Source organism: Falco rusticolus, chromosome 5, assembly GCF_015220075.1.
Source record: "Falco rusticolus isolate bFalRus1 chromosome 5, bFalRus1.pri, whole genome shotgun sequence".
In the NCBI taxonomy this organism is placed as follows: domain Eukaryota; kingdom Metazoa; phylum Chordata; class Aves; order Falconiformes; family Falconidae; genus Falco; species Falco rusticolus.
Genome location: NC_051191.1, coordinates 54,820,575 through 54,842,188, shown reverse-complemented (window position 1 = coordinate 54,842,188; position 21,614 = coordinate 54,820,575). Strand labels below are relative to the sequence as shown.

The following is a 21,614-nucleotide window of genomic DNA, read 5'->3' as shown; positions in this document are numbered from 1 at the left end:
AATATTCGAAATTGTTTGATACTAGACATTCAGTATGTGGCACATTTAACATTTTTCAGCCCTAATTTTCAATTGTAAGTATTCAAAAGCTTGATTACTATAATTTTTCAGAGGGAACAGACAATACAGAAAACCAAAACAGCACTTTCCAGCCTAGAAGCAGTGTATGTTCCCTTCCTTGAAAGAATACAGTGTATTCAAAATACTTTATGATCACTTTACTTGCCTATCTGAGGACAAAGCGTAACTTCAACCTCTCCTCCCTATGTAAGCTGACAAGGTATTAAATTGAAAAATATTAAAATTTTTCAACATTTTTGTACAAAGAATTGACTGAACAATGGATGGTTAAACAGACTGCAAAATACGTAACTGAGAATTTATCCAGACAGACTGAGTATATTTATTAGCTCAGTCACATATCTAAACTAGCAGTTTAAACAGAAGTTGCTTGAATATTTGATGTAGACATCTAAATCCAAATTCTCTGTTCTCACTTCAGTTTAACCAGAGCTTATGAGCAACAGTGCTGGCTCAAAGCAGTGTTTCAAAATTCTGATGAGAAAACCACTAGGGTATACACTAAGGCTACGTGGACTGCATAAAATGAGGCACATTTTTTAGATGCACATAGGCCCTTCCTTTGGTCACTGTGCCTCATGTGTCACAACCCTTTTTATGTTTTGTTATAATGATTATATTAGCTTTAGAGCTAAAAATCAATACAAAGCTGTCCAACTCTACAGAAGACATTTTAAAACAGGTAACTTAGAAATCGGAAGGAGAAATAAAACTAGTTTCGATGTCAAGCTCTGCTTCAGTTCATTTTAACATTACATTGTGCCAGCGAGAAACATGCTGTAATTCCGATTCACTTAGAAACCTCAAGGACCTCTTAGAAAAAAATTTTCAAGATATGTACAATCAGAAATGCAGAAAATCATCACGGCATGGCCAAAGATGGAAAGAAAGTATTTTAAAATAGTTAAGTCTCGATACTGTTATTTGAACATTCATTGTGTTCAGAGACTTAATTTTAAGTACAATAAATGTACTACTTTGGGATTAGGTTAGTATTCAGTTGCATTTTGCTCTCATTTTATTTACTTTTAAGCATTATGAAAAAAAAGTTAGTGATTATACTTTCCTTTCAGTATGTCTTTGCTTAGCAAGGCAGTCACAATATTTTGAGAGACTGTATTAAAGATAAATACCAAATTGTTAATGGTAAAATAGGAGTTTCTGACTTCGTGCTAGGAATTATATAAATAAAGTTCTAAATAAAACAAAAGCTTACAAAGCCACACTGCTGACTCCTTCTAAGGAGAGATTATTTTCAACAATGGCTGAGACACATCTATGACAGATGATTTTGATCTTGACAATTTCAACAGAAAGACAACGCAGGAGAAACATATCAGTAAAATAAGCTCACAGATTTCCACAGGAGTGTAATTTTCCCTTTGACAACTATTTTCCTTTCCCAGTGTCAACATTCAAGCATAACTTACCAACTCTGGGTGCCGTAATGGTGGGAGGTTCAGTAGGAGCTGTACTATTAAATGCAGAGAGAGGAATCTTCATCTGTAGGGGGGCTCGACTGCTGGTAGCATTATAAAGTCCTGAAGTACCCACTGTGGGCAAAGAAGTCCTTGTGGCCTGGGCAACAGGATGTGCAGTAGTAACAGCCTGTACCGCCAACGTTGTGCTTACTGGCCCAGCACTGCCTGGAGAGTTCCTCTGAATACCAGGACTGGGCACAGATGGGCTGTTATTTGGTTTAGTTGGGTTAGCTGGTGCCAAAGACATTGTAGTTTTGGTAAGGCTGCCAACCGTGGATGAGCTTTGTACGGATATAAATTCAACGCTGCCTGACTGTTGGTTAGTGACCAAAGTCCCTGTGTGGCCTTGCAGGAGCTGAGGCTGGGATGACACTGCAACAGGTACATGCAAGATTACAGGCAAAGACTGCAACGAGACAGACACTGACTGCGTGCTGCCACTGGGCACTTGGTTAGTGCCTACAACTGTAGCAGTGTTAGCTGTGGGAAGAACTGTTGTCAAAGAACTCGTGGAAGTCACTGGAGTCTGAGGCTTAGGATGTCCACTGGCAACTGCTGGAGGAGCAGCAAGGGTAGAAGCTGGCACTACACAAAAAAAAAAAAAAAAAAAAGTATTTGAACCGAGTGGGAAGTTTCACTCCAACACTCCAAATGGAAATGATTTATGATGAAGGTGGTAAGTCACCAGAACATGTTGTCCAGAGAAGTTTGAATGCCCTATCATTGTAAGTATTCAAAGTCAGGCTGGATGGGGCTTTGAGCAACCTGATCTAGTGAAAGATGTCCTGGCCCATGGCAGGGGGGTGGTGGACTAGGTGATCTTTAAAAGGTCCCTTCCAACTCAAACCATTCTATGATTCTGTGAAACACATGGTATAATAATTAACTTTTTTTGAAAAGAAAGGCTATAGATACTCTTTTTCTGGTGAGTACTCTGAAATTCAAAAGCCTAGTTAAAGACACAGTCAATAACGTATTTCTGTTTGAACAAACTATATATAAATGCCAAAAAAATACGATATACAAAGAACTGTGACACAAACAGGTTTGAAGAAGACTCCAAGATTTAACTGTTGAAAACACACGAAATATAGCATTTTAAACACTAGTTACAGAAATGATCGAACAACTGGTCCTTTGACACAAGAAAAGCCAAGTCAGTTTTGACTAACTTGCTTTGTATAGGTAGAAACCTATAGCCAGAAGGTTCTACTGAAACCAAGGATTAATGTGTTAGAGAAGATACTCGCTTTTATGTGACAAAGTTCCTGGATTACATCAAAAGATCAGAAGCATAATACACTACAGAAAGTCAGGATATGCCTACTATTAGATGATTCAGTTGAAGAGATTCAACATTCAGTGTTAGGTAAACTATTTTTAAAAGCAAGGATGGTATGACCACAATTAATGTCATTAATAGTGGGTTTGATTCTACATTCCTTATAAAATTCTAGTCTAGAAATACCAATTTCCAACTAGATTCCATTAAAGAAATGAGGCTTATGACTTCATTTAGTTCCCCTCTCAACTTCTGTAGCCATTAGGCAGAGGGGAAGATATCAGCATCCTACTATGATCAAGTACAAAAAATGGCCCACGAGCCATGTGTTTCATCTCTCAGAAACTAAAAGATGCAAGTTTTGCTGCCATACCCCGCAAGCAGTCTGCTGAAGCATCTCTGTTACCCACACAGTCTGGTTGGCCAAATAAACACATTTTTTCCCCTTTACTTGGTAAGCACACCTCACAAATATAAACTGGTAATGTGGTAGGGAGATAAAACCAGTGTTTTTTGATGTCAGAAAAGAAAAAAAAAAATCATAAACCCCAGTTTTGCTCCACTAGTTACTTATTTAATGGGAACCAATAAAACTTTTAAGTGTGTTTACAGTTCATAGGCAGTTTCTTACCAGCGTTCACAGGGGCTTGAGAAGTTCCCGGTGTGCTCTCTCCTATATTCCTCTTTGACTCTAGCATCTGTCTCACTGTGCCAGCATGTCTAGGGAACAAACGATACAGTTAGCATTTCTCATTGAGCCACACCAAGCATAACTATTAACAGTACAATGATGAACTCCCCCCTTATTTTACAGCTATTCTTTTAACTGAGCTTTTCTAAACCCACTTATTTTCTGCCCCCCATGCAAGTTAACTTTGGATATTCCCCTACAAAAAAAAATTATGCAGAATTATTTGTAAATTTTTAAGCGCTTGCACCAAGTTTGCCTTCACCATGACAATTTTCCCTTCCTTGCAATTAAACTTCCATTTTTATCTATTATTTTTTAACTACTGAAACACCACTCATCTCACTTTACCTAAGAATAGATTCAATACTGTCTATTTATGACTTCTGTGAAAGAAACCAGAATTCTACAATTGAAAAGCAATGAAGGAAAAGCATTTTAATTAAAAATATAAAATATAGGGTATTATATTAAATATAGGGATACATCAGGTATCTCAAGTGTCCTACTGCAGATTTTTAACATGGTCACAGTGATGTGGTTTGCTTACCGATATGTCACATTATTTGTGTTTGCAGTGTCAGTTGCTGCTTTCCCTGGAGACAGAGGTGCATTTGGTGAATTCTAAAAAACAAAAAACCAAAACACAACCACAAACACCAAGGGGAGAGAAGCCACAACAAAACAACCGTAAGTCAACTTGCAAACTTATGCTTTCATTGTATTTCATATTCATCCATTTGTGTGTGAGATACAGATTTTCTGGAGCCACTACTGCAGGAGAACTTGACATGTTTTACAACTCCTCAAAACCTCCTTGGTCCTATGTGCCTCCCACTCCTACATCCTCCCTTTTTATAAGTCACTTGCCTTCAGGTTTGTATAGCATGAGCGTAAAAATTTCTTCTTGAACATTAATGGACTTATAGCTTCCACTTCTTCACATTAATTAATCCAAAATATTCTAGACATAGAGAAATACTATTGTTTGTATCCATTCCTCTCCCCTCCTCCCCCTCCAAAATGCAATTAACTGGGACTCACTCTTACTTACTCTGTACTCTTCATATTGCACTAAGTTAGATTTATTTACATACCATTTATGGTGCTTTCACATCAATGATACCTAAAAAACCTTCTGTACAATTCAAAATTACATAACAGATGTTAAGACTATTCTTTCATATCACTGCCTTTAATCAAACAAGACAAATTTTTGTGAATGCCACTGAACAACCAGGTCATTTATTTCTGCATGTAAAATTTCTTCGTTTTTCACACAAGGTTTAGGCTAACTCAGAAAAACAAACATAACAAATCTAGTTCTTACTTCCTGTCTTTTCTTCAAGTCCTCCCTGGCTGCTCCAAACCGCTTTGTCAATCTAGCAATTTTAGCCTAAATGGGAAGAAGATGAAAACAAACTCATAAATATCCTCCCCAAGAACCATCAAAAAGATTATACAAAGTAAGAGATACATAATTAAGAAATCAAGTCAAAGGCTATTTTCGTATCAGGGGAAGTAACTCTTCTCTGAAATACAGTACAACTATATTACTTCAGAGCAACAGAAAAATACACATGTATCACAAACAAGGTATCTTACAGACAACTTGAATTATTTTCCTTCCTATTCACAGCTACACAAACAATCCATCTTTCAGAAGTTCACGCAATATTCTGCAAGAATTAAGGCAACTGTGAGCACCTGTTTTAATGCCTTTTGTATCAACCATATTGAAAAATGCACCCCTTTTTGCTTTTTATGTTATTTTGTCTTCCCCCATTTATCCTATTTTTGCCTCTCAGAGATACTCTACATATCACACACGTCTTACTGTCAGATATTTGATGTTTAGCTGTCAGGTTCATTATCTTCTTAAGCACCGTTTTTACCTCTTGTGCTTCCCTCGATACACTATTTGGTGACCGTTCTTTCAGTAATTACCTCATCATTACAAGATCCTAATGTACCTTGTCTAGGTTGCAGTTCTGATGGCTGACTTACTCTGGAGGCAGTAGCTGTGCCACTTGTTCTAAGCAGGTGTTTTGGTTTTTTTCTCCTCCACGGAAAGAAGTTAAATTCTTTTTAAGAATTCCTAAAAACACTAGGTGAGCACTAGCAGAATGGAATTTAAAAAAAAAAATCGGCAAGTTTCATATACCATGATTTCAGAACTTTTTATCTAAAAGGAGCTGGTCCATCTAGAAATCTCACCTCTTTCACATTTTCACAAAGCAATATGACAGGCTACAATTATAGTCTGCCTTAAATTACATTTTAATTTCTGTTACCTTTTACAACCTAGAGCTGTTTTGGAGCACCTTGCAAATAAAACCATGTAAGCTTAGACTGCCACTATATTAACATCAACACAATCACAGCCTTCTATGATGTTAATCTGACACTAGATGTTAGACGGCTAAAGACACTGACAAACAAGTATACTGAAAGTCTTAAGCTGTTAACAAAAGTAACATAAAATGTCTGGGGTAGCAAGGGGAAAGAGCTATGCAGTACAAACTGGTCTGGCAAACTCCACTTTATGTTGCAAGTAAAATGGCCTTGTTTGAATTAGTTATGACATAAGCTCTTAATTGTCCTTGCCACCTCAAAAATTATTTTTGTGATGTTCCACATGTCACCACTACATACGTTCATTGCTACAAAGAATGCAAGAAAGTGTACTGTGTTCAACACTAGCTATTTATTTCCTTGCTAGAACAAAATCAGTTTCTGGAGGTAGGTATCACGTGATGTTTCCTTGTTTGAACATTCTATAAAATCCAGTGCTATTGTCCTCTCCTTTCTGCACTTTTTTGTTTTTAAGCAAATTTCTAGCTTCATAGAGGCAGTAGATATTTTCTAGCATCTAAAATATTTTCTAGTACCTAAAATCTAATATAAAAATATATTTTTGAAGAAGTATCTTTGAAGAATTTCTAAATTTGGAGAATGTCTAAATGGAATGGAAGAGTGGAAAGGCAGTTCCCTAACAGCTAAAAATTCAGTTTGCCAGAAGGAAGATTTGCTTTCAAGTTTTTTGATGATTAATTGGTTGTTTGCTTCTTTCTGAGTAGGGAAGAGAATTTTACAACTCAAAAGCAACATTAGTATTTGCTGCTCTCCCCCTCTTTCCTTTGTGGAGTTAAAACAGCTTCCCTACTGACAACTACAAGAGACTTAATACTAGATGTTAAGGAGCTTATTTTTTTAAATTGACTCCAGCATGCAGTTCAACACACAAACACTCACTTGTAGTTCAGTAAGCACAGTTTTATGCCTCTTGTTACATTCTACTTTCTCTATTCGGGTTTTCAAGTCTGCCAGAGTCTTGTCAAATACAGCACACTGTAAAGCAGTAAGTTTTTCTTCTAACAGTCTCTGGATAACCTGCAAAATCATTATAAAACAAAAAAAGAAAAAAAACAATGCAATCCCAGAATCTGAGAGATCATCTATGAAAACATTCTCAACTCTTCAACAAGTATCCTGCTACAAACAGAACAATGACAATGGCTGTCCCCTGTCAATCAAATGAATCTATAGTCACCAATAAGCATGTGGTTGCAGTTAAGGAAAGTTTCTACATCTGATTTTGGCAAATATAAATAGTCCCTCTTTGCCATTAATTCAAGAAATTAATTTCATTGCAGTATGGTAAGTGTACAAAACTTTATCACATGTAAGAACCTTAACAACAGAAGAGATTTTCATGAAGTGCTGTGTTCATACAAATTATTTTTTCCTCTTACTTTTCTGTTCTCGAGAGGGACACTGGTATTCAAAGAACAGAAACTAAAGACATTCATCAAAATTTTATTTCTGAGATACATTTTCCTGTGGCAGAAATGCAGTACTGCTTTTGTTGCAGAAGCTAAAAATGGAAAGAGACCGATTGCCACAAAATTTACTTGATATACTTATTTAAATTTCTTCTCCCACCCTCTACTGATTGCAGTGAAAATTTTTCCTTAGGCAACAAAAACAAACAAGCAACAAATATGGTTCATTTTTCTGCATCCTACATAAATGAAATTACAACACACACTAGCTAACTACCTAATGGAAGAATGGAACATTTTTTTTTTCAAGACCGTAAGTTTCTTTACATGCCAATAGTGCAATCAGGCAATTATAACAGCTCTATAAAAAAATCTGTAAAATGTATGTCAATTGTACTTGTTTGGAGACAGATTTTCTGCCTAGGGACATAAAGTGCCACATATAAATGTCTACCATGCTGAAACACCTCCTTTGCTAAGATTCTCAATCTATAGTCACATAAGACTGAAGAGTTTAACTATTTAACGCATTTCAAACGTAACATATTTCAAATGTAATATTTGGTCTATTCTTGAAAGTAGGGCTATACAGGACTTTATATGAATTAAGCCACATTTGTTATTTGATTTATGTTCAATTTTCAACCACAAAAAAGATAAAGTGTTTGGTGGGGGTGTGAGGGGCAGGGAGAGTGTGGGGGAAGGATAGCTAAATTCACACATAGTAAGACAAATGACAGGTGTGTGCTTGCCAACTTTGCTCTGCACATCCATTCTACCTTTTGTAATTTTTGGTCAACATCCTTTCTGGCTGTAATTTTTACTTGGAGCTCTGCTTCGTAATCTTCTCCCATGTACCGACGACGTTTAGAATGAACACTGTCCATATCCTCAGATTTGGAACGCTTTCTCCTTGACACTTCACCTGGAACGATTGGATACAACTGCTTGTGAGGAACTCTTGAAAAAAAACAGGTATCTGAGGAATGCTGTGATTATTATGAAGTTTCTTTTGTCCCCAGTTTAAGTTTTTCCATATGAAACACGTAAGAAAGCCTTTGGGAAAACATGATGTTTGATGACATCAAAGCAGAACAACAGGCCCTTTGGTCCTTGCTGCTTCATTAGTTAGTTTGCTTTATGATTCAGCAAATCATCACCCCAAATGCAGAATAGCTCCAGTACCACCATTCCCTTCCCCAGAACTTGCCTCCTGTTCTTCCTGCACCTACCAGCACCATCCTATAATGAAATATGGCTTCTGAGAAGAAAAACAAAACCCTCCTCTGAAAAAGAAATCCTCTTTTCAGGATTACAGCCAAATAAGACTACATCTCATTCTGGCTGTGTCAGCAACGAACTTTCTCTATCTGCCATAAGTTTTAACCTATACATCCAATCCCTGACTGAAAAAACATTCAAACCTTTTTTTTACTTCTTGGATAAGAAAGAAAGTAGAAATCTAACAAAAGAACCAGCTCAGAACTATATTATAAAAGTCATTTTCAACACAACGATGAAGCACAAAAGAGACCTCATTCACTCCTCTAGCTCCTGGCAGTGTGTCCTCTAGAGGTCCACATACGAAACAAGAAGCAGAGGTACATTATCAGGAAGGGAGCTACACAGCATACTGTGGAACCTGACCACCACCAAAACAAAGACCACAGCCCCCAGCCCCAAACTTGAGGATGATACAGAAAGACAGAATTAGTAGTACATCAATGAAGATTCACTGGAGACTGAAACAGCATAACAAATAATTATCTTCCACTGCCATTTTTTCTTTACTTGTATTACATACACTGCAAGACTTATTTCTAACTTCACTAATTTCTTATAATCTGATTACTTTGATGGTTAGATTTCTGATGGCTTCAGTCTGATCTGGTTTTCTGATGTTTTCAGACTTTGTTGTTTTTAAGAGTTGCACTAAAACGCACTAATGTACTAAAAGTTAAAGGTAGTATTTTAAAATCTGCATGACAACCTAGGTTATTTTTAAAAGTCTGTGAAAGCATACATGGTTAAATGTTAGTTAAGTTTTACAGGGCCATGGGGCTCTTCATAAACATTTGCAGAATGCTAAATATTTACAAATCATATTTATTAAAAAAAGTATAAATGTTTAAGGTATGAGTTTTTCATTTTTTTACCCAGAATTCAAGTAGACAGTGTGAAAATGAAGGGGGGTGGGTAGAAAAAGAAGCTACATCTCCAGCTTTCTTCCATCCATCAGAAAAACTTGCAGGAATAAAAGGAAAAATCTGAATAGTTAGAACACTAGTCCCAGACTACTGAAGACAAGTTTATTAGGATCTTCCATACAATTCTTTCCTACTTCCAATCAGTCTGTTTAGAAAATGCCTAACCACTGAATAATACAAATAGTTTGTTACATGCAAGAGCTATTTACATATTTTACAGAACATGTTTAATGTTCAAGTTAATTTGTTCTTAAGCAGATGCTAACATCTAATTTTACTGCAGTTAGATTTTCTTTGAAGAGCTTCAGGCTGCTTACTACTAGTGGAAAGGATACCTAAACAAGGCTGTGACTTCTACAAAACTCCAGCAGCTTCTGATGAGCTGCATCAGCTGTTCTTAATCAAAGGGTGCTCTGTGCTTCAGTTCCAGCTGGCTCCTTATGGATGCTCAAACACCCTTTCAGTAGGTACGATGAGAGGCCTGTATTACTGCTGGGGCTAGAGTGCAGCTCTCAAAGAGCAACTAACAAACATAGGCCTTTGCACAGTAGGGTGCACAGAAGGGGAATGGTCCCTGCATTCAGTAATAGTGGTGACATGGCACATAGTGTGGTCTCCCAGCAGCCAGCGGAACAGAACAACTCTACTGGTAATGTCAGAGACTCCACCCACACTGAGCTATTTTGGGGGAAGATATGGTTTTGCAAGTCTTGCGCTGCAGGGATTATCTAGGGCTGCCTATTCTGGCTGACAGATGAGCTTCTTGGCTACAGAAGATGCAACCTAGTGAAAGAGCTGTGTTGCCAAGTTAGAAGAGCTATGGAAGGAGGTCAGGGGATGGCACAGCATCAGAAATGATGACAGACAGACTGACTGGATATACCCCAAGATCCTGAGGCCTCAAGAACTGCAACCCCCAGCTGTACCAAAGGAGGTACAGTCAGAGCCTGAGCTTATCCAGATGGGAAGTGGAGATTCCCGTGATGACAAGGGCTGGAAGCACCAGGACAGCAGCTCCCGCTCTGCCTGCAGATGTACAGGACAATGACAGATTTAGTTCAGTGTCCTCACAGCAGATATGGGGCTGAGAGCTGTGCCCAGTGAAATATCTGAACTGGCCACGCCTGAGCCATCCAGTAGCACCGTTTATCAGTAGCAAGTGGCTCCCTGCCTGTAGGGGGTGGAGGCCCCCATCTGCTAGGGACAGGTGACCTACAAGAAAAATAAAGGCACTACATGGGTGGGAGCAGGGTTAGAAAAGCCAAAGCTCACCTTAAGCTGAATCTGGTGAGGGACATGAAAGGCTTCTACTAGTATACCATCAGCAAAAGGAAAACTAGGGAAAATACATCCCCCCTGCTGAATGAAGCAGGGGAGCAAGTGACAAAAGGACACAGAAAAAGCCCAGGCACTCAATGCTTTTTTGCATCAGACTTTAATGAGAAGACTTGCCTTCAGCAATGCCAGCTCCCTGAGACTTGTGAGACAGTCTGGAACAAGGGCAGACTTGCTCTCAGTGAAGAAGCAGAGTTAACATTTAAACAAATTGGACATACACAAGTCCATCCAAGCCAGAGTGATGCACTCACAAGTGCCAAGGGAGCTGGCTGAGGTGGCTGCAAGGCCACTCTCAATCCCTGAAAGGTTGTGGCAATAGCAGGAGGATCCTGAGGACTGGAGTGACATTTGCTTTCTTCTAATCTTCAAGAAGGGCAAGAAAGACCTGAGGAATTGCGCGATGGTCAGCCTCAACTCAATCCCTGGGAACATGATGAAGCAAGTAATTCCAGAAATTGTCTTTAAACATATTAAGAGGAAGGCACTGGGGAAGAGTCAGAATGGATTTATAAAGGGGAAATCATGCTTCATCAGCCTGACAGCCTTTTATGATGAGATGACTGGCTTGGTGGATGATGGGAGAGCAGTGGATGCTTTACCTTTAGTAATGCTTTTGACACCAAAACATCCTCAGAGATGAACTCATGTATGGGCTGGATAAATGGACTGGCTCAACTGCTGGGCTCCAAGAGCTGTGATTAGCAGCACAAAGTCCATTTGGAGCTTGTCACTAGTAACATACACCAGCAGATTATACTGGTACCAACACTAAAATCTTCATATGAGGAAATGACAGCTGGCACTGTTCAGTTGGAGAAGGCTGCTAGGGGAGATTTTATAATGTGAGTACATTACCTGAAGGATGAAGAGTAAAAAAAGACAGAACAAGACTCTTAGTGAGTACCAGTGAAAAGACGAAAGAATTGGACGTAAATTGAAACACAGGAAATTCCATTCAAACATATCAAAACTTTTAACTGCGAACGTGGTCAAACGCTGGAAGAGGAACACTGGAAGGCTGTGGAATTTCCATCTGTGGAGATACTTAAAACTTGTCTGGGCACTGTTCTGAGCAAACTGCTCTAGTTGACCTGGTTTAGAGCAGAGGATTTGGACTAGATAATCTCCAAAGGTCCCTTCCAACCTCAATTATTCTGTTTTTAACATATGGCACCAGTGAAGCATATTAGTTTTAACATTACGTACTTCTCTCTGTGTGTTTCTCCCCTTCTCCATGGGCCTCTTCTCCTTCTTTATACTCCTCGCAATCCTTTCTTCTCTCCTCCTCCACCTCTTCTACAAATAGAAGAAAAAAAGTCCATGTGTTACTTGGACCTACAAAAGTCTCATAAGCATCCTACTTTGACTAGCAAACTTTTAGAATACTTACGAAAAACCATGTTGGGGAAGGTGGGAGAAGTAAGTATGACAGATTGAATGCAGAGATGAAAAAATGAGAAGACAGCTTCAGAGCAAAAGTTTGAACCACCATACAACACAGTAAGATTCACTTGTGGATTTGTTTAGCTTTAAAATCAACAGAATACCTTAAAGTTACCTCTGAAATGAAATAAATTTTTATTTATGTATTTATGTACTTAGTTCTCAATAAATTTAGTTTTTTCACCTAGAGAAAAAGCATAAAAATGTCAGTAACAAAATACTAATATTTTTGTGTATTTACAACTGGCAAATTCACCCATAACCTTTATGACAGAAAAGGCCTGGATTCTTATTTTCTTAACAAATATGACTTTTCATTTAAAGTATCACAATTTCAGATTAGTCATTTAAAAACATACAGTTAAGGAAATTCTTAAATAAAGAAAAGTCTGAAATAACACCCTCAAATGCACACAGGTTAAAATGAAAAAATGCAACACTTCCTGAAAACTTTTATTATACATTCCATGAACTTCCATTACGTGTTTCATACAGGCTGTATTTGTCACCTCCTGTGCTTGCTAGATAAAACTATTATTTTATTACATTAAAATCTATTCAAAACACAGAGTAAGTCAGAAGTCATGCACGTCTTGATCTGTACACTTCTCCAATTTCCTATTTTCATTTGGCTATTACAGCAGTTTACTAGCATTGTTAGAGAAAGTTCTAGCCACGAAAATATGTTTGATGCTCTCTTAACACTAAATTTTACTTCTATGATGAAGCACATTTGAATAATTTAAGTCACCTAATCAGAAAAAATAAGGAGTCAGAAAACCAAACCCCAAAATTATAAGTTTTTAAATTTTGTTAATTTATGCAAGAAATAATATTCATATGCAATAAATAATATTAATAAAATTCTTTATACCCAATCTGATTTACTTCTAGGGTAATAAAAGGGCATACTGCCTATACCACCTGATTTTTAAGACTTATAGATGAGCTTCATGTATTTAACTGTTATCAATTAAGAGGACTCATTTACTTAGGAATCTAAAGGAGAGTTGTTAAATTTAAGAGTACTTTTTCCACAATTTACAAATTTAAAATATTCAACTGAAGGATACTAATATTCTGTGGAAAGATACACATACCTAGAAGATCTTTAAAATACCACGTTACAAGCTTCAAAGCTGAGCTTTTTGAGTTCTATGTAGAGAAGAAAGCAATTTCAGGGACAAGGAAGTTCCTCCCTTACAAACTTCCAGCACTCTGTGAACAAATTTAGCTTGTTTAGCTAAAAACGATGGCCAGCTAAACCTCTCTAGTTAAGAAGGTTTGAACCATAATACAGAGATAATTTTACAATTGGTTATATGTTTATTTTTCACTGATTAGGTGTGATCTTGTTATCCTGCTACTAGACAGGCAGAAGCAATGAATGCAATTACTTGGGAAAAAAAAAATTAAGTTATCACCATATTTATCACAGAGTTGTCTTAAGTCATGTTGATGGCTGTGGATCTGAATGCATAGGTGTTTGTTGATGTTTGTTTTTTCTTTAACTAGGTGTTTTCCTGTCACTGAACAGTCGACAATAGTTTTTAATAATTTCTACAGCTGCAAACATTTAGATCTGCTTAGTGACTGACTGGATATGCATTTGGCTGTTAGTTCTGCCAAAATATACATATAAATGGAAATAAAAATAGTGAGTAAGCCTAGGAACATCTGAACAGTATCTGCAAGTTACTTTGGACCACACAGTCATACCTTCACAATTCCACAATCCTGTCACTGCAACATTCTCCTCATACATTGGCTAGAACTGATGTGCACAGACAGTAATCACAAGAAAGTACAAAACCACAGCCTTTGTGAGCAGTGAAGTTTTGATCAAACTTAACCGTAAAGTTATTATAAAACAGAAATACAGATATTTTTTTCCCCATCAAACATAACGGGATCTGCCTATTTTTGTTCAGGAAGAAATCATAGATTCACATATTTTCGAAGGAATCATGAGGACCTTGAAAAGCTAGAGGAATGGGATGACAAATGCTTTATGTGATACTCAACAAGGACAGATAAAAAAGTTCTACACCTGCGAAGCCAGAGCCCTTGCAATGACACAGGCTAGGGTCCGCATGGCTGGGGAGAAGCTCTACTTCGAGGACTTGCATAGACACCAAGGAAAACATGAGCCAACAGCGTGCCCTGGCAGCAAAGGAGAACCACAGCATCCTGAGCTACATTTACAGGAACAGAGCCAGTATATGATAAGAAGTGGTTATTGTCCTTTACTTGGCACTCATTATGCCATCTCTCAATGAGGAGCAAAAGACTGCTACTGGGCTGGTGAACATGACCTGTAAGAGAGGCTGAGGGAGCTGGGCTTGTTCAGCATGCAGAAGATAAAGCTTAATGGGGACTTAAAAACAGCTTTCCAATACCTGTAAGGTGGCTTCTGAGAAGACTGAGCCAGACTGATCGTAAAGGTGCATAGCAAAGGATAGGAGACAGCACATGTAAGCAGAAACATTCCAACTGACAGAAAGAAAAACAATTCCAACGTTGAAGAGTGTCATTGGAACAGGTTGCCCAGAGCAGTTGTCCAGTCTTCATCAATGAAAGTTTTCAAGACCTAACTGGATAAAGTTCTGAGCTACCTTGTCTAATTTCACAGCTGACCCTGTTTTGAGCAGGAGGCTAGACTACAGACCTCTTGAGGTCCCTCCCAACCTGAACCCCTCTATTATTTGGTCACAACTCCTTCCTGCCTATCATAAAAAAAAATTATATATATATATATATAAAGTTATCAAGTGATTTGAGCACAAAGCACAGTATTCTCTTCTTCAGTTATGTCGTGGTTTAACCCCAGCTGGCAACCAAGCACCACAGAGCCGCCTGCTCACTCCCTCTCACCCAGAGGGATGGGGAGGAGAACTGGAAAGCAGTGTAAAACTCAAGGGTTGAGATAAGAACAATTTAATAGGTAAAGCAAAAACCGCATATGCAAGCAAATCAAAACAAGGAATTAATTCACTGCTGTCCATTGGCAGGCAGGTGTTCAGCCATCCCCAGGATAGCAGGGCTCCATCACATGTAACGGTTACTTGGGAAGACAAACCCCATAAAGCCAAATGTGCCCACTTCCTTCTTCCCCAAGTTTATATACTCAGCATGATGTCATATGGTATGGAATATCCCTTTGGCTAGTTCGGGTCATCTGTCCTGGCTGTGTCCCCTCCCAGTTTCCCGTGCCCCTCCAGCCCTCTTGCTGGCAGGGCCCAAGAAACTAAAAAACCCTTGATTTAGTATAAACATTACCCAGCAACAACTAAAATCATCAGTGTCCTATCAACATTGTTCTCACACTAAATCCAAAACACAGCACACTACTAGCTACTTAAAAAAAAAAATTAACTCTGTTCCAGCCAAAACCAGGACAAATTATTTATTACCACATTTTAGTTGGAAAAAAAAAATCCCTAAAGATTTTCAAGATTGCAACTGATAAATCCAACATCCATCAATTGGTTCTCCGAAGCCTGTTGGGCAGAAGTGTTCCTCATTTCCCATTTGCAAAATCCAGTGGACCAAAAATGCTGCAGTTGTGTCTGTGTGCTACATTAAATAAACCTCTTTCCACCATTATTTAGCACCTATTTGCAGATATTTTAGACCTCTTTAATCTTCTATCGGGTAAACCAAACTTATGTTCTTTTAAGCTTTCCAGTATAAAGTTTGCTTCCCAAATGATGTAATTTTTTTTGCAGCAAGTGTCTGAAAGCCTTTCATTATCCCTTTATTCAAGGAAAAATCAGAAGTAGAAATATTATTGCAGACAAGTAGTTTAATCAGTGCCATTTAGGTATAGCTTATTTTCCTGTTTGTTAATTCAAGAATTTTGATGGCTAATTCTATCACAACACAGAAACAAAAGTTCATGTTTAATTGTTTATCTGCCATTCACATGCTCTGAAGTTCTCTTCAAACACTACTTTCTAGAAGACAAGTTGTACTCTCTTAAATATTAACTGCAATCTTTATTCTTAACAGGTTGTACTCGGGTGTACTGCTTGACTTCAGACTCCCATAACAAAGATCAGTTACAAGTTCTCTTTCAAACTATCCCTGGAGGACATGAAATGCCATTGCTGTAGAGAAGTCTAGAATCAAGGTGTCTAGAATGCAGTCCAGGTGCTAGCAACTCTGAGAAAGAAAGACTTCACATTTGCTTTGGCAGACATACTCATCTGGTCAAACTTGAGTGTACAGAGAGTGAACATAGCAACAGCTGCACTAGGTAAAACCAACAGCTCATCTAATCCAAGATACTATCTCCAACTCTTTCATGTCAACAGTAGATGATCAAGTAGGAAAGAATATAAGGTGAAAAGAACATAGTTACGCAGTCCCAGACAATTTCCTCAGCTTTCTGAAAAATTGCTGGTGAATGACCTTCAAAGCCTCAGGGCTTCTGGAATTGATAGCCCTCAAAAAAATCCCTCTTCCAGAGATGAATACAGGTAAACTTTTAGCAGTCACAATGCTGCCAATAAGGAGCTCTAGTTCTCCACATGGAAAACTCTCTCTTCTTCCATGCCTTGATCCTGCCTCACAGGTTTTTTCCTTTCTTCCATCTGATACATTATACTCTTGTAAAGGAAGACAGCAAATACCCATTCTCCATACCACTTACTGTCTACAGATCTTTGTCATCTCTCTCCTCCCTTTTTTCACACTGAAAGATCCTACTATAAAATACAGTCCCTCCTTGTCTAAAAGTTCTCTCTCTGATCAGAGTCAGAAAGTGAGGAAGCTGTAGGAGGCGATGAGCTGACCGTAGAATGGACAAAGAGGAGATAAACTATCATTCTGCACAGACAAAACCCCAAATCCCACAGTGAAAGGAAACAGGGACAACTAGAGTCTATATCCAAAATGGCTACAAATGGAGGAGGTAAGCAGCCTGTGACTTCCAGCAACAGAGCAAAGACTCCTCCTCTACCTGCAAATCTGCAGTTATTGAACAGGTATAGCACTGACAGAACACATTAAGAGGAAAATCTTCTATTAACGGAGACATCAAAGCCAGCTGAGTCTGAACCAACCACCTGCATGAAAGAGAGAGAGACCGGTGATTGTCACCAGGGACTCCCTCCCACAGGAGGTACCCACCTAGTAACCTGGCCTGATGCCTCAAGACATTAGCTTCTTGCTGAGAGCCTGCATCTCCAGTGTTGCAAAGAGACTGCAAAGGCTCATCTGGTCCTCAGCCTATTACCCCTTGTGCTTATCCACATGGGCATCAACACTACTACCCAGAAGCAATTCTAAGCATACCAAGAGTGACAATGGATCTCTGCAGAAACAGGTGAAGGGCATAAGGGCCCAAATCACCAATCCTCCCAATGAACTGGGACACACACAAAAAAGTTCTAGTAAGAGTGCATACACCCAGAATATGAACACCTGGCTGAATGACAGATGTTGCAGGCAAGGTTTTCACACCTTCCACTGTGGTAATCTCTGATGATCAAGAATTACTGAGTAGGGACTGAATCCATCTGACAAAGCTGAACAAGAGTTCTGCAAGCAGACTTGCTAACCTAATGAGGAAGACCTGAAACTAGGTATGGTAGGGAATGGTTGTCATAACCTGAAATTGAGGTATGGGATACACTGAGGAAACACATGGGGAACAGCATGACAGGGAAGGTACTTGCTTGTCCTCTGTGAAAGCACTGTGACACAGGGCTCCATCTCAAATATATGTAAACAAATGAATGCAGCAAAAGAAACAAGAATTACTAGTCCATACAACTGCAAAATTCTATCTTCATTTGGATTAGAGACACATGGTGGGATAGCCAAAATTACTTCAGTGTTGCACCAGATGAACACAGTCTTTTCAGGAAAGGCAGGGTGGAAAGGTGAAGAGGGGTTGTGCTTTATGGAGAGGTGTACCCAGAGCTTTGCCATGGGACAGGTGATGAGCCAGTTGAGCGCTTGTGGGCAAGGAAAGGTGGCAAAGCAACACAGGCTGTTGTGTAAGGTACTACAGACTACTTAGGATTAAGGAGAGAAAGTCAATACAGCAATCTTAATCACAAGCTTTAGGATTGACTCAGGGTACTTTAACTGGAAGGACTATATGACTGGGCAGAATCCAAGTGGTTTCTGGAGTATGCCAAAAAAAGTTCTTGAAACAGGCAATTGATGAGTCAACTAGGGGGGATGCTCTGTTGGGTGTGTTATCCACAAACAAGGAAGAAGTGGTCTGGGACATGAAGGTCAAGAGTTGGTTCACCTGCAGCAACCATGAGGACTGTGGAATTAATCTGCAATAGGTCAGCAGGACAAATATAATTATAGTCCTTGCCCTCAGCACAGCAGATTTCACCTTGTTCAGGACCTACTTGCTAGTATCCCAAAGGGAGCTGCCCTGGAAAGCAAACAGACCCAGGAGACCCGGCTGTTCTTCAACGACAGCTTCCTTGAAGCATGACAGCAGTTCATTTCCATGTGCAGAATGTAGAGCCAGTATGGGTGAACAGGGACCGCCTGAGAGAGCTCTTATGTAAAGAAAAATTACACAGGAGAAGGAAGTAAGAGGAATATAGGGATATTGTCCAGTTGTGCAGGAATGGAGTAAGAAAAGCCAAAGCTCAACAGGGATTGAGGCTAGTGAGGGATATCGAGGGCAAGGAGGACTTCTGTAACTACAATGGCAGCAAAAGGAAGACTAAGGAAAATTGTGGGGCCACTGCTCATTGGGGCAGGCAACCTAATGACTGAGGACACTGAAAATACTGAAGTATTCAATTTTTCTGAAGTCTCCATTTTTCACTGGCAAGCTTCCCTCCTAAGTGCCCGAGAGCAGAGGGAGGCCCTGGCAGTCTGCAGAAGTGCTATCCACAGTCAAGCAGATAAAGCTAGGGCACACTTGAACCAGGTGGGTATAAAGAATTCCACAGGAACAGATGAGATGTACCCAAGCATGTTGAGGGAGGGAGGGAGGTTGCTGGCATTGTGAGGCCTCTCTCTACCATCTTCATGGCAACCAAGGGAAGCTCCCAATGACTTGAAAAAGGGAAATGTCAGAGTCATCTTCAAGACAGTCAAGGAGGGTAAGTCAGGGAAACTACAGTCTGGTTGGTCTCACCTGGCATCTGGGGGAGGTTATGAAAAAAACTCCAAAGACTCACAGGAAGACACTGCCAAGCACACAAAGGAGAGGAGGGTGACCAGGAGTAGTTAGCTTGGATTTAGTAACAGCAGATCATGCCTGACAGATCTAATAGCTTTTTACAATGCTCTTAAATAACTGGCATTAATAGTATATATTCTACCTGGTGACTTGGCACTCGAGGTAGTCTTCAGGGATCCATACTGGGCTCACACAGTTTACCATATTTACTAATGACCTGAACCTGTGGGCAGGAGATCACACTTGAAAAGTTTGTAGATACAAACTGAGGGGTGGCAGTAAATATTCTGCAGTGCATAGCTGCTATACAGAAGCACACTGGCAGGCTGGAAAAATGGTCTAATGCAAAGTGTGGCAAGTGCAAATGTGAAGTTCCTACATCTGGGATAGAATAACCCTATGCAACAGGACAGGCTGGCGATTGACTAGAATGTAGCTTTGTAGAACAGGGCCTCGACTCCTGGTGGAAGACAATTTGAACATTAGCTGGCAATACGAAGTAAGTTCAATAGTATTTCAGGCCGTATTAACAAGAAATGCGTCCAGCAGGATAAGGGAAATGGTTCTCCTTTGTTCAGCACTTGAAAAATGCACATATGGAGCACTATGTCCAGTTTTTGCATCCCCAGTCCTAGAAAGGCACTGGCAACACCACAAGTCCAGTAAAAGGGTCACCAGAAAGGTCAAGGGGATGAAGTACATGCTATATGAGGAGCAGATGACAGAACTGGCTTTACTCAGCCTTAGCAAGTGAAGACTTAACTGGAGATTGTATCACTGCCTTCCATTACATAATGGGAGGGCAGAGACCCTTTATAGTGCACAGCAACAGGACAGGAGGCAATGGACCAAGTTGGAACACAGAAGATTCCAATTCAGAAGGAAGTTTTCCACTATTGTGTTTAGTTAAATATTAGGCTACCCAAGAAGCAGCTTTGGTATATCCATCCTTGGAGATGCACAGAAGTAAACTGCCAAGGTTCCCGAGCCACCCGATATAACTGGACCTGCTTTGAGTAGGAGGTTGGAATAAAGACCATCAGAGGGTTGAATTAAAATTACAATGCAATTCCATCATCTTCCCTGTTACTCTTTCATGTACCTTTTCCAGTTCTGTGACGTCTTCTTTAATATAAGCAGGGGGAAAGAAACAGAATTATACAAAACACTTAAGAGCTTGCTGTCCCATAAGTGAAGTTTTCCTCAATTTCTTAATTTATTTCCAGCATTCTTTATTTGGTTTCTTCAACTGCTACTGTATGAATGTTTTCACAAAAATACCTATTATAATGGAAAACTGTTCTTGAATAGTAAGTCAGTTCTGTCGTTATGAACATTTTCATACTCATCTGTACCACTTTGTAGTTAACGACAATGAGCTTCATCTGCCATTTTTATACCTCAGTCATTCAGCATTTTAAGACTCTTCTACAGTTCTTCATAGTACCATCAGTACCATAGCACCATCAGCAAACTGTCACCTTGCTAGTCACCCTTCATTTTAGGTAAATTATTACTTCTGTTGGACAGTGTAGCCTCTGGAACAGATCAATGTAGATTTCCATTCTTCAAATGATCATTTCCTTCACAAGGACTTTCCAACTTACCTGAAGACAGTCCAGTTTCCAAAAGTTCTTCATAAGAAATCACTTGTGTTTGGATATCCAAAAAAATTCAAATACATCAATCAGGTCTTCCTTGCATGTGCTTGTTTACTTACCCAAAGAGTTCCAAGATTTTCTAATGCATGATCTTTCATTACAAAAATCTTAAGTGCCAACATAGATGTTATATTTAGTAATTCTATTTGAGAAAAAGATTCTATTGATCTGATCATTTGAAGAAAGTCTTCTAGTGTCATGCTTTACATCATTGGTAACCATGCCAGTTTTTATCTGGGCTTTTTGAAAACTGTACTTTTAAATCGAACAGCTTGCACCTGTGCCTCCCTCCAATACAGCACTTCAAATGATCTCCATGCAGCCTCCACAGATTTAGTTCTCTCAAACTCTTTCTAAAAGTTAAAAGTTAACCTTTATCTTCTAAGGCAACTCTACCTGTTTTCTCATATAATTGTTTCCTGCCCCTGCAACCACTTTGCTATTATCTTTGTTATTGAAAGATTAAAATTGGTGAAAGGACTG

The 21,614-nt window shown here is 39.0% G+C and overlaps 1 protein-coding gene across 10 annotated transcripts in view; it reads right to left on the bottom strand.

Annotated features, from left to right (window-relative positions):
• The window catches only part of LOC119148959 (activating transcription factor 7 interacting protein), a 118,034-nt gene that overhangs the window by 35,389 nt on the left and 61,031 nt on the right, over positions 1-21,614 (bottom strand). For 9 of the 10 annotated variants that reach the window (XM_037389750.1, XM_037389755.1, XM_037389756.1 and 6 more), the window contains exons 3-9: positions 12,069-12,158; positions 8,097-8,242; positions 6,788-6,925; positions 4,863-4,928; positions 4,083-4,156; positions 3,476-3,564; positions 1,512-2,147 (exon numbers count right to left, since the gene is read on the bottom strand). In XM_037389750.1, the coding sequence (XP_037245647.1) occupies positions 1,512-2,147; positions 3,476-3,564; positions 4,083-4,156; positions 4,863-4,928; positions 6,788-6,925; positions 8,097-8,242; positions 12,069-12,158 (1,239 nt within the window). The remainder of the gene's footprint in view (positions 1-1,511; positions 2,148-3,475; positions 3,565-4,082; positions 4,157-4,862; positions 4,929-6,787; positions 6,926-8,096; positions 8,243-12,068; positions 12,159-21,614) is intronic. The other variant, XM_037389757.1, reaches the window with a different exon arrangement.